This window comes from Centroberyx gerrardi, chromosome 6 (genome assembly GCF_048128805.1).
Source record: "Centroberyx gerrardi isolate f3 chromosome 6, fCenGer3.hap1.cur.20231027, whole genome shotgun sequence".
In the NCBI taxonomy this organism is placed as follows: domain Eukaryota; kingdom Metazoa; phylum Chordata; class Actinopteri; order Beryciformes; family Berycidae; genus Centroberyx; species Centroberyx gerrardi.
This window is the reverse complement of record NC_136002.1, coordinates 4,177,094-4,189,275: the sequence shown is the minus strand read 5'-3', so window position 1 is coordinate 4,189,275 and position 12,182 is coordinate 4,177,094. Positions and strand designations below refer to the sequence as shown.

The window sequence follows — 12,182 nt, the reverse complement described above, 5'->3', positions numbered from 1 at the left end:
CAGACTGTATTAACTGATGAGATAAAATCAGTGAAGCATGCTACCAATAATCACCCGTTGTATTTTGTCTCGTTCCAGTGCTGCAGTCGATTTGGTCAAACTTTTAGTGTAACAGCAAGAAAAAGTGTTTTGTAAATTGAATGGATCAAGAATTCTAATACAATTACAATAGTTGTCTGTGTGCCTCATTCATTTAGCATTAGAAGTGGTTGCTGATTATCAGAGAAACAAACACGCATTCTAGTTTCTCCCAGTTTTCCACTTTCTCAGACCAAAGAACCAGAGTCACCCATAAAAAGTCCCTTTAACAACGCTTTACTGCCTGGTAAAAGAATATGGTACTAATTACAAGTGGTACTAAGTAGCCTACTGACGGTCACCAACTTGGTTATAATTTGAAGGGGAATTTGTTAGGAACACTGCTAAACAATCAGATGTACAAAAAAAAAAAAAAAAAAAAGACTTGACAGTTTTATTTCCTCAAATTTTATTATATTTCACTTGCATGAATGCAGGGCAAAGAACAACTCTGTATTTTACAAAACAAATATTACAGTCAATAACAAGCATGTGTTGTGAATTAAGGGGAATAAATTCATGCCCTTTTCAGTCCCATCGTCCAGTAACCAAGCAGCGTCAGGCCAAAGCTCAGAGACATGCAGCAAGTTTACCGCTCATGTAAGATTGTATATTATTTTGTTTGATTAACACTGGATCTTCAGTGAGGAAATATTCTCAACCTGTTTTTTTGTTGTTGTTTTTTGGTAATCTAAGGCGACTCTTTTTGCGAATAGTGCATTTGATTTTTCACCAAGGCAAAGATTCAAGCTTGGAAAAGCGAATTAGCAAATTGTGAGTGTGTTTATTAGAGGGATGGACTTCAACCTCAAAGCACAAACCTCTGGCTTTCTGATAATCGAACTCTTCTAAACTCTTCTAAACTTTTAAAAGAGAGAAAGAGCGTTTGCTATGGCCAATGCTAGTATACATACATTTAAAGAAAATAAATTGTTTTTTAAAAGTTTTAGAGAGATCTATAACTATACATGGAAAGAGAATTTTGGTCAAAAGTTGCTACTATACACAATACAGCATGACGGCTGCATGAGCTATTATTACTCAAGTCAATTAAAATTAAAATCTGGAAAAGCGGAGGAGGGAATATATCTAAATCATTTCAGAAACTAAATGACATTGGAGACTTCGAAATTACTTCGGCAAAAATAGTAACATAGCAGTGGGCATCCCATGACTCTCTGTAACATGTAAATGAATGAAATCAAAGGCATGAAAGGAACAAAATGAATGGAAAACATCGAGCGAGAGGTGATGAGAGCACCAACACACACGGGAGGGGGAAAAGGGAGCTGCTACACATTGCTGACTGGAATAAACACTTCTTCACAGTCTGCCCTCCCTTTCTTATGGCTCATTCAGACAATAGGCACACCGTAAAACATCAAACACACACACACACACACACACACATAGTGATGGCAGGCTGGGGAAACAGCCGGCATCAGCCGCAGAGGAGAGAGGACGGCCGCTTTCCCACAATGTCTTTGTCAAATGGCTTCCAGCAGAACAGAGGTGATTCCCAACTCGACAACTGCTTTGGGAAACAACAAGGTAACAACCAGTTAGACCGATATATGAGGCTGATATTGGCCTTTTATGAAAAATCTAAATCAGATGTGGTCCAGTCAGTGTGGTCCACCTCTGATATGATGGATATGATGCAGTTTGATTGATTCCACATTTATTGTAGAATAGATCAATACTACACTGGTTGGATACATTGGAAGCTCTTAACCTGAATTGATTCTTATGTGACATTTTGATGGGATTTCACACAAGAAAGCATCAATTTGTTATCCTGGGGTTCAATGGAGAGTTTTAGTGTCGGCCACCTCTGATAGGATGGAGGCTCTTCCCTGACCACAGCTACATAAAAACAATCTGGAAAGCCTGTGACGAAATTTTATTTTCTTTGCACATTTGATCTATTCAGTGAATGGTTTTTGGAAATGAATTCTTCATTTAAAGGCCTAATGTATCTCAGAGTTTCCCTACTATTGAATAGGTGGGGTGTTAAACTGCCTTAAAGAGCTGCTAACACTAAAATAATTTCATTAGTCTGGGTTTCAGTGGAGAGTTTTAGTGTCCCATGATGGTCTAAATGCTGCTTCAGAGGCTTTGCCACCTGGACAAGAATACAATTCTGTGGAGAAACAATGAATACTTGTCATTTTTTGGAATGATTTTTGACATGAAAATGGTCAAATTTAAAGATATTGGAAATCGGCACAAAAAATCAATCTAAAAAATATCAGTATCGGCCTTCAAAACCAAAGTCGATCAAACCCTGGTGACAAAATGCTAATATGTACTGTAGCTGTCTCCAATCTCTGACCTTCGCTCGGCTATTCGGGAACAACGGCGACAACACACACACACAGACACACACACACACACACACACCGCACCGAGAAGTACAAGTCGTAGACGCACTGTTGGGTTTCTGCTCAACACATTTGTATGTCGGTGTGACGTTGTGGTGTTTTAAATGCTCTGTCTGGATGGATGGATGGATGGAGAGGCAGGTGGGTTGGGCTGGACGGCGGTGGTTCTCCCTGGTGGTGGTGGGGGGAAGTCGGGGGGTCGTCTAGGGGAAGGCGGAGGGGAACAGGCTGAGCGGCTGGCTCTCGTTGGTGGGCAGCGGGGAGCGGTAGCCCTCGAAGTTGCGCGGGATGCTGCCGCTGGTGGAGCCGGAGCTGTTGCTGAGGGTCTCGATGCTGCCCTCCCTCTGCAGCTCTGCAGGGACGACAGACAGACACAGACACAGACACAGAGAGAGAGACCAGATATGCTTTAGGAGGAATTTTCCACTCAAAACACACAGAAACAAACAGAAACATGCTCTCTTTCTTGATAACCTAGGTGTATTTTCAACCCATTTCTGTGAATTTCAAAATCCGTTTTGTCTCTTTTTTTGTCTTCGGGGCTTCTGAGCAGAAAGTAGATATCCACATTAAGGGAGTAACAATAGCTTTGAGGGTTAACTTTGTACCCCTGCCAGACTTTTAAGCCAATTTTGTTTCCATTTACCATTTATCCTTTATTTAATCAGGCGGTCGTGTTGAGATTGAGATCTCCTTTTCAAGAGAGAGAACAAAAACAGAAACCATTCATAAAAAATAACAAAGAAAATACTATTCGGTCACATGCCGCGGCGATACACGCGCACTTATACGATAAAAAGCAATTTGAAAATGTGAGATATCGTGGCTTTAAAATCATTGAGGAGAGGGAGAAAATCAAATTTCAAAGTGCTTTGTAGTCTGTTCTGTTTATAAGGCTCATAGTAGCGGAAAAGCACATAAATATGGGAAGCGGTCCTGTGCTCCGGCGGCATCACGACTGGGCTGGAAAGACAGTAGAGATGCGAGGTAAAGGGGGGGGACTTCGTAGGTAAAGTTGACCGTGACTCAGTCTACATTGGGCCGGAACCGTGAATCTGCGGGATTAACCGACACCGACACCGCACCCTCCCCCCTCCCTCGACATGCTATGGATAACATAGAGCATTTCTCCGACGTGCCATGCCGCCTCAACCGAAACATCCCCGGCGCTCCGATGAGGGAGGACTCGCCATAAGGAACCTATTACTATTATTACATGCTGTAAACCATATCCGTCGATATGCGCACGGAATGGCATGCGTGTAAAGACGGCAGCGCGGTATTAAGGCCGTGATGCATGTGGTGTATTTTGACGTTCGTCAGGCATATAGCTGTCCTAATACAGCGGCTCTATTTTATCTGCTGGAGCAGGCCGGCTTGCTCTCGCTGACAGTGGCCGACGACCCCCCCCCCCCCCCCCCCCCCCCACCCCGCGCAAATTGTACAACAGCGCGCGTCCGTGATGGAGCGTGACTGTCATCGACAAATTGAGAGCAGGATCTGATAATGCATTTACACGGACGGCCGACGACGCTGGTCTGAACGAACGTGGTTTCTGTGCACATGCAGGTTTGTGTATCACAGGGGAGAAACCGTTGTTTTCGTGTCAAGGGCCCTCAAATAGACTAGGGGCCCCTATATGATTTTTAGTTGCTTATTTCATATTGAATTGTAGAGCTGTGGAGAGATAATAGCAGTGAGAGTGAAACCTAGGATTACAATAGTCATTCTTATACATTCTCTAATTGGGATCATTTCGAGTGAATTAAGAAGGACAAAAACACTGTGAATTCCTAATGGATCCCAGCAAACATTTTGAATAGGTGTTGATGCGCCGGCCTGCGCCAACGTTAAAAACCACTGTAAATAAAGCACCGCAATGAAAGTTGAGACGTCTGTAGCTGCTGCCTGCATCCTTTTGTGAAGCCAGGACCTAAATATCTTTCTGATGTCAGTTCACAGTTTCCAAAGCTGTCCAATGATGTGTTTGTTTGGGTTGATGCTGAACTCGGCCGCCTCCCGCACATCGCCGTCTGTTCGGCGCTTGCTGGGACACGACGATGACCTTGGCACGAACAGGACAGGGCTAATTAGCGCACGTCACATAAAACAGTCTCTTCCAATTCACTCACACCGCGCTCGCATGGAAACCACAACGTGCCTTTAATACCTCCTGCAGATGTTTACACGCTCGTATCGATACCGTCCCGGATACAGTGGGGAAACGAGAGCTTCGGACTTTAGCCGGGGCAACCTAATACGGGCCGCGCTGTTGTTATTCTGGCTAACATGCAACGTGCCACTCTGCTGTGTTATCCCAGCCGGCCACCTGCCCCCCCAACCCCCCCCCCCCCCCCCCCCGTTTAATTCTCCAACACTACATGGGGCAGAAACGCGGCAGTAATCCCAAGCCACTGCTCTCCGGTCAGCATTAGGGTTCTGCTGATATGGGTTTGTCATGGCCAATAGTCAATACTTTCCGCCGGTATCTTTAAATTTGACCATGCCAGAAAACATTTAAAAAATTCAGTAGTGAAGTGTTTCAACAGAATTTTACTCTTGTCAGGGTGGAAAAGCCTCTGAAACGACATTTAGACCACCCAATCTCCATCGAAACTCAGGAATTTCTCTCACACAGTTTATTGCTGATATATTCGCCTCTGTTCACACACATACATGTATTTAGACACGCACACACACACACACACCACAGTGCTGGGGCTTATCCGTAAGGATATCGGTCATCTGTAATGATATCATTTTTCCAGCCTGGGCTCCAGGCATGCAGAGAGAAGTGCTGGAGACACTGAGACTGAGCCTTGCCTCTCCTCTCCTCCTCTCTTCTCCTCTCCAGCCCTTTACTGCTCCTTAGGCTGCCTGTTAACTCCGAACCTCTATACCAGCGGTTCTCACAGTGGGTTACGGTGGCAACCAAGGGTCTTGGCGGGGGTTCCAGCGGGTCCCCAGCAGCATGAGGAATAGTTTTATTTCACTATCACTTCATTCACAAGAAATGATCCCAATTAGATACTGTATAAGAGTGACTATTGTAATAGGTTTCACTCTAGTATCTCTCCATGTACAGTGCAGACAGTTCTACAATTCAATACTAAATCAATAACAAATCTTCTTATAGAGATCCTGGGCACTACTTACCAAATGGGGGTCTGTCTATTTTGGGGTGTGAGATATGAAAATGATTGAAAATGACTGAACAATGTTGCAGACCAGGCTTCTCTCTACTCATTAGCCTCCTTCCTAACTCTTTACCTCCTCTCAGTTTGTACAAGTCTTCCCTCTCTGCTCGCCCCGTCTCACTGTAAACTCATCGCGGCCTCGTTGCTTCCTACCACACTCCGACCGTAATCCCTAGCCCCTAGCCTCCCAGCTAGCCTTTTCTTGCCAACCGCTAGCCCAGCTGGAGCTGCGGCGCTGCAGTGTTATTGTAGGCGCTTGTAAGCTGCTGAACACCCCAGTAAAGCCCTAAAGGCCCTTCTAGTGCTGCCTAATCCACCTCATTGTGCGACGCCTACCAGCCATTCAGCGAGTCTTAACCTCTCACGCCCCCGACACAATCCCCCGGCGCTCGAATGTTGGGGATCTTTTCCTCTGGGGCTGATGTCACTAGGTAAAGTAATATGGTTATTTACAAGGCGGTTTTATCCAATGTGATGTGTAGATAATACTGTTTTTGGAAGGAGGCCAATGTAGCAATGGAAACTACCGAAGGGTTTGACCGATATGGGTTTTGGAAGGCCGATTTTTTTGTGCTGAAGAAGAAGAAAATCCATGTATTCAGTGTTTGTCCCAGAAATGCATTCATGTCAGGGTGGAAAAGTCTCTGACACAGCATTTAGACCATCATGGGAAACTAAAACTCTCCAGACTAATGACATTCTTTTAGGTTTAGCAGCTCTTTAAGGCAAGGAGACCCACCACACCTATTCAACGGTAGAGGAACCATGGGATACACTACTGCCTTTAAATAAAGAATTAATTTATAAAATGGTGTTGACTCCAGCCTGTAAGGCCGTTGGGACCGGAGCTCGGTTCTGGGACGACACCGGTGGCCGCACTTCAAAAGACAGTGCAAGTCAACACAAGATACAGAGCTATCGCTAAAAAAAAGCACTGGACGCCACAGCTGGAGATAAGGGGGGCTGGTTTTCAGGCCGGTGTATGTGTGTGTGTGTGTGTGTGTGTGTGTGTGTGTGTAGCAAATGTAGCTTTTTTTTTGGCAAATGTGCCATCGCACAATCCGGCAGAAATAGAGTAAACAGAGACAGAATAACACAGCGGCCAGTTAATACCTCATCAGCCAATCCAATGTACAGAGGGCATGGTCAGAAATGGTCCAGTCTGCACCCTCAGCTGTGAACGGCTTAATCCTCTTACTCTCTCTCTCTCTCTCTCTCTCCCTCTCTCTCTCTCTCTCTCTCCCTCCCTCTCTCTCTCTCACACACACTCACACACAAAATGCAAAGTACAGAAACACTGCAACTGCTGCAATGGTCAAAATAAAAACTGAAAAACCGCTGCAATAAAGAACACACACACACACACACCGTTTACATTACTATACATGTGAGGACCTTCCATTGACTACATTCATTCCCGAATGCCTAACCTTAACCCTCACCACTACATGCCTAAACCTCTTCCTAATTCTAACCTTAACCCTAAACCCAAGTCCTAGTCTAACTCCTTCTAGAAGTGAGAATATTGCCTTCATCTTTGTATCCTTGTGAGGACATTTGGCCCTCATCAGTCCAGAAACAGCACACACACTGTAAAGGACACACACTCAGCCACATACACACATTCCCTCCCCTGTGGCCCTGATTGGCAGTGTGTGTCATGTGTGTGTGTTGTGGTGGTGGGGACTAGACTTACTCAGAGTGGTGGGGAGAGAGAGGAAGGGATCAAAGAGAAAACAAAGGAGCTCTTAATCAGAGGGTCTGTGCCAGCCAGGCCCGGGTAGAGTCCCATCCATCCGTCCATCCGTCCTCTCCCTCTCCCTTTCTCCCTCCATCTATGTCTCTCTCCCTCTGAGAGGCTGGGATGGGGGCAGTAACCCATAGCGATACTATACTTATCCCGGCTGATTGTTTTTGTGTTTTAACTTTAATCTCACCGTTGGCCCCAGCTGGCTCTGATTAGTGCTCTCACGTCACATTCCAACCCCCAACAGTCTCACACACACTTACACACACACTTATCCACACATGCATGCACGCCTGCACACACACGCATATACGTAGGGTTCGACCAATATGGGTTTCTGAGGACTGGTACCGATATTTTTGAATTGAAGCCACCAATAGACGATATTTTGTGCTGATGTTCAATATCTTCAAATTTGACCTTTTTCATGTTTCATTTTTACATTGTGCTCCAACAGCCACCGAAGCCTCATCTTTTCAACTGTTCACTTTCTCCCTTTGTTCACAGACTCTCTCATATCAAAGTGTGACTTGTGGTGACTTGTGATCAGGCAATAATTAGGAACGCCTATGGGACCTAGATCTCTCTCTCTCTCCCTATTTAAATAATAACATAGGCCTAAATAAATTAAGTAGCCTATAAATAAACAAACCTAAACGTGTCCTTTTTGTGGCAATTCAATAACAGACCCAATTTTCAAAGGGAAAGTGATAATTCAAAACCAGATAAGATCAACATCCTACAATGTGTTGCGTTTAAAACTTGCATCAGTGCACATGGATTAATCAAAAACAACAGTGAAGAACACTGGAAAGTTGATCATTGTGGATGATGACGCTCTATTGTTATGAGTACAAAAGCATTAGTGACCGTGACTTCATGGACCTGGGGATACAAAACTATAAGATCACTTGCTCTTTCCTTGAAATAGACTAACCAGGTGAATCCAGGTAAAACCTCAGATCCCTCAACTGATGGTTCCAGTCAGCTTACTACAGCGGCATTGCCAGTCAATCCAACTGACTAACTGCGGGATGATGAGCAACTTGAGAATGCAGAAAACAGCTGCTGGAAGAACTGGAGTCCACATGGGCGCGCATTCCCATGGAACACCTTTGATACTTGGAGTAGTTTTCGCGCAAACTATGCAAAGTGGGCCAGTAGGTGGGGAGGTGGCAACAAAAACCTTTCCTTTGCTGTGGAAGGGTTCCTCTGCTACGACTTTTCGTACGTTCGTACCCGCGACAATGACGTTTCTACCTGCGTGATGACCTTTCAACCCAATGGTGATGACATTTTTACCTGCGTAATGACCTTTCTACCCACGTTGATATAATGTTTGATGTTGATATGATTGCGTGACGACCTTTCTACCTGCCGCGATGATGTTTCTACGCACGCCAATGACGCTTGGACCTGCGGTGATGATGTCTCTACCCCATGGGCAGATACTTCCTCACACACTGTACAGATCGGACTTACACCTGGCTGACTCTAACGTGAGCCAGATCTGATCGCATTCATATCACAGTGCATGCTGTGTGCATTTACACCTTGCATTAACGTGCTTTTCCTTCTCCAGATAAGATACACACCACCAAAGACCTACTGCTGCCTCTTTCAGCTTAGTCTTATGGTAAGAGGTCAGATTAGGCGTGCTGAGGAAAGGACGGCCAATCTGCTTTCACCTTTACAAGAACTGATGATAAAAACGATTCTTAGAAAGCTGTACAGCTGAACGACTGAACCCACATTAGTGGGAAAGCTCATTAACATCTACTGGAGATCATCCTGATGGACTGTGAAAAGCCAGGCTTAACACACCCTCTTGTGTAAAGGACAACACACATTAATACTATCGCAGCGCCAGGGTAGAGGAGGCTGTGGACACACACACATACACAAACCACATACAGTATTGTTGGGAAGGGTGGCCTGTGCATGGTTCAAGTAGTGCCACATATTGAATGTTGATTTAATTGTGAACATTTTGAAATAACTGTAGCGGCAAACTCACACGTTTTTTGACTCGCCATGTGTCCCAAAAAATATTCCATAAAGTGCTAATAATCCTAGCATAAATCGAGACAACAAACAAACAAACAAAGTGAGATTTGAACTCAAGTGTTTTTGCCCAATCACATTCTGCTGAAAGCTGGAACCCACTGATTCGGTTGGTAAATAATTTGGATGCAAACAGTTGCAGTTATTATCCAGTCAGCTCATCAGAGGGAGTGATGCAGCCAAACATCAAAGGAATGCAATTATTGCTGGGTTTGAAAAGGGGGTGCTCTAATCAGAACAAAACCAATGGCTTCATTACTGACGCTGAGCTGTTGGCTACATCAAAGTAGCTTCCCATATTCTTTGGTAGAAGAGTGCGGTTAGGACCGGGGAACAACGCAGAGAATGATGCACGACGCTATTCCTTGTTTACAACACAGTCCAACTGTTTTAGAAATAGACTTCTAGTGAAGCGGAATCAAATAATCACATTTATCTTTTTCTCCATAACCCTGCTTAACCATGTGACTATTTTAATTTTGGGATTCACGGGACTGGCGCAGCCGGCGTTAAGGCTGCTGTCCTGAATTCGTCGTCACTTCCACTGATGAGATTTCATCCCACGGCCGAGATCTTTCCCGACCAATCGCAGTAGCGAGGAGACGCTTTAAACACGTTTTAAAACGAACTGGCGAGTCCAATCGGAGCGCATGACAGCCTATACATGCTTGAAGTCCACAGGGGAAACCACGGCCATTCCCATGAATCATGATTTTCAAACGGTTGCGTGATTAAGGAACAAGTGAAAGAGAAAATAAGTGATTCATGGGGCTAATTCAGGCCCTTGAGCCGGGACTTTCTCCTCATCCCCAACTGCATATTGTAGGCTACACTAGCCCCATATACAAGCCTGACCACAACTATCCCTGCGGCTGCTCATTAGACTGTGTTATAAGGGGTGCCAACAACGGGCTGGGATACTCCTGACACTCTATGTGGGCCGCTTTGAATTAGGCCTCTAATGAAAACCTAGTGGTGACCCAGGCCTTAACTGGCTACTAACCCAGAGCAGACCAACAGCCGCCTCACTACTGGACACTCCTATGGAACTGATTTTATAGGCCCACTGCTACTGCTGCTCTTACATATGGGCCACAATAGAACAACAATAGAACCAGATTGCTCTATGAAATGAGCAGCAAAGATGGTGTAGAATGTTCTATTGATTATGTTTGAAATCGTTGGGATTCCTTGTACATAGATACAACTAAAAGTAATTCAACTGTAGATTAGTTAGAACAGTTTTGCTTATATATTGAGCCAATGTTGGCATTTGATATGATGCAGTTTGATTGATTACATTTATTATAGAACCGATCAGCACTACACTGGTTGTCTATGGGAAGACCTTAGCCTGAATTGATTCTATTTTGACTACGCATGAATATATTAATAATAATGCTATCCTGGGTTTTAATGGACACTCTCAGTGTCCCATGATCTAAGATGCTCTAAGAAGATCTCAGATGCTTTTTCTCAGGAACAAAAGTTTAGGGGAAACACAACACTGAATAGTTTTTGAGATTTTTCTTTTTTTTGGCATGGAATTTGGCACAAAATATCGGCTATTGGCAGCTTCAACTCAAAAAATATTGGTATCAGCTTTCAAAAACCCAAACATTTCACTTTCCCTAATGACCTCCATTCCCACGGGGTTCAGATACATTTCTACACAGATGCCACCATGGATGCCTAGGCATTAGAGATGCTCTATCCTACACATATCAAGAAATGCTTGAGGCCCATACGGGCGTTTCAGAAAGACGACGGCGCACCAAAAACCACAAGGCAGCGCATTCGGTTGGTTCTACAGGGGTAAGCACTTTGCAAAGAAAACAACTACCTATGTAGGACAACAGGGAGGGAGAAGGGAACAGAGCAATTGTACAAGCTCTCCACCCCGACCCCCACCTCCTCCTCCTCTCCCCATCCTCTGTAGCCCTCTGAAATATCCTAACCTCGACACACACACACACACACACACACACACACACACACACACACACACACAGTCACGTACATGTGGTTTGATGTCCTGTGACAAGCTGAGCACTGGGAGAGGCTGGCCTATGGTTTTGGACAGGAGGGCTGGGCTCAGCTGAAAGAGGCTGCTGGTGTTAGTGTCTGCGGAGGAGACTGACGGACAGCACAGCGTCAGGAGGCTGTCGTTCGTCATCACATCACGTATCCCACCTGCCCCGGCGCCACGCCAAGGTAAGGGCCAGATAGAGGTGCTGCTGATCACAGTGCGTCCGTGTGTGTGTGTGTGTGTGTGTGTAGGTGCGGTCAACGTTGCCACATAAAACCCCAAATGCACGTGTCTCTTACCAAGTGTCGTTCCTTAAAAACTACTGTGTACTTTACTTCTAGCTCTGAAATGACTCAAAATGAAATGTCATCCACTAGGGTTAAACTGATAGGGGTTACTGAAGGCCAATGCTGATGTCTATGAATTGAAGCTGCAGATATTTCGATATTTTGTGTGAAAATTTGACCATTTTCACACCAAATTTAAAAGAAAAATTCAGTAGTATTCAGTGTTTCCCCCGGAAATGTATTCTTGTTGGGGTGGAAAGCCTCTGAAATAGCATTTTGGAGCACTAAACTAATTGAAACCCTGGAAAATACTAATATTAATAATAATAAAAACATAATCATGTCTACTTGTGTGGAATCTGATCAAAATGTCACATTAGAGTCAATTCAGGTTAA

General features: G+C 44.6%; 1 protein-coding gene across 1 annotated transcript in view; it reads right to left on the bottom strand.

Moving 5' to 3' along the window:
- Window positions 1-689: 689 nt before the first annotated feature.
- The window catches only part of bcas3 (BCAS3 microtubule associated cell migration factor), a 292,284-nt gene continuing 280,791 nt past the window's right edge, over window positions 690-12,182 (bottom strand). Inside the window, exon 24 of the mRNA XM_078284118.1 lies at window positions 690-2,814. Coding sequence (XP_078140244.1) covers window positions 2,666-2,814 — 149 coding nt within the window. The 3' untranslated portion in view covers window positions 690-2,665. The remainder of the gene's footprint in view (window positions 2,815-12,182) is intronic.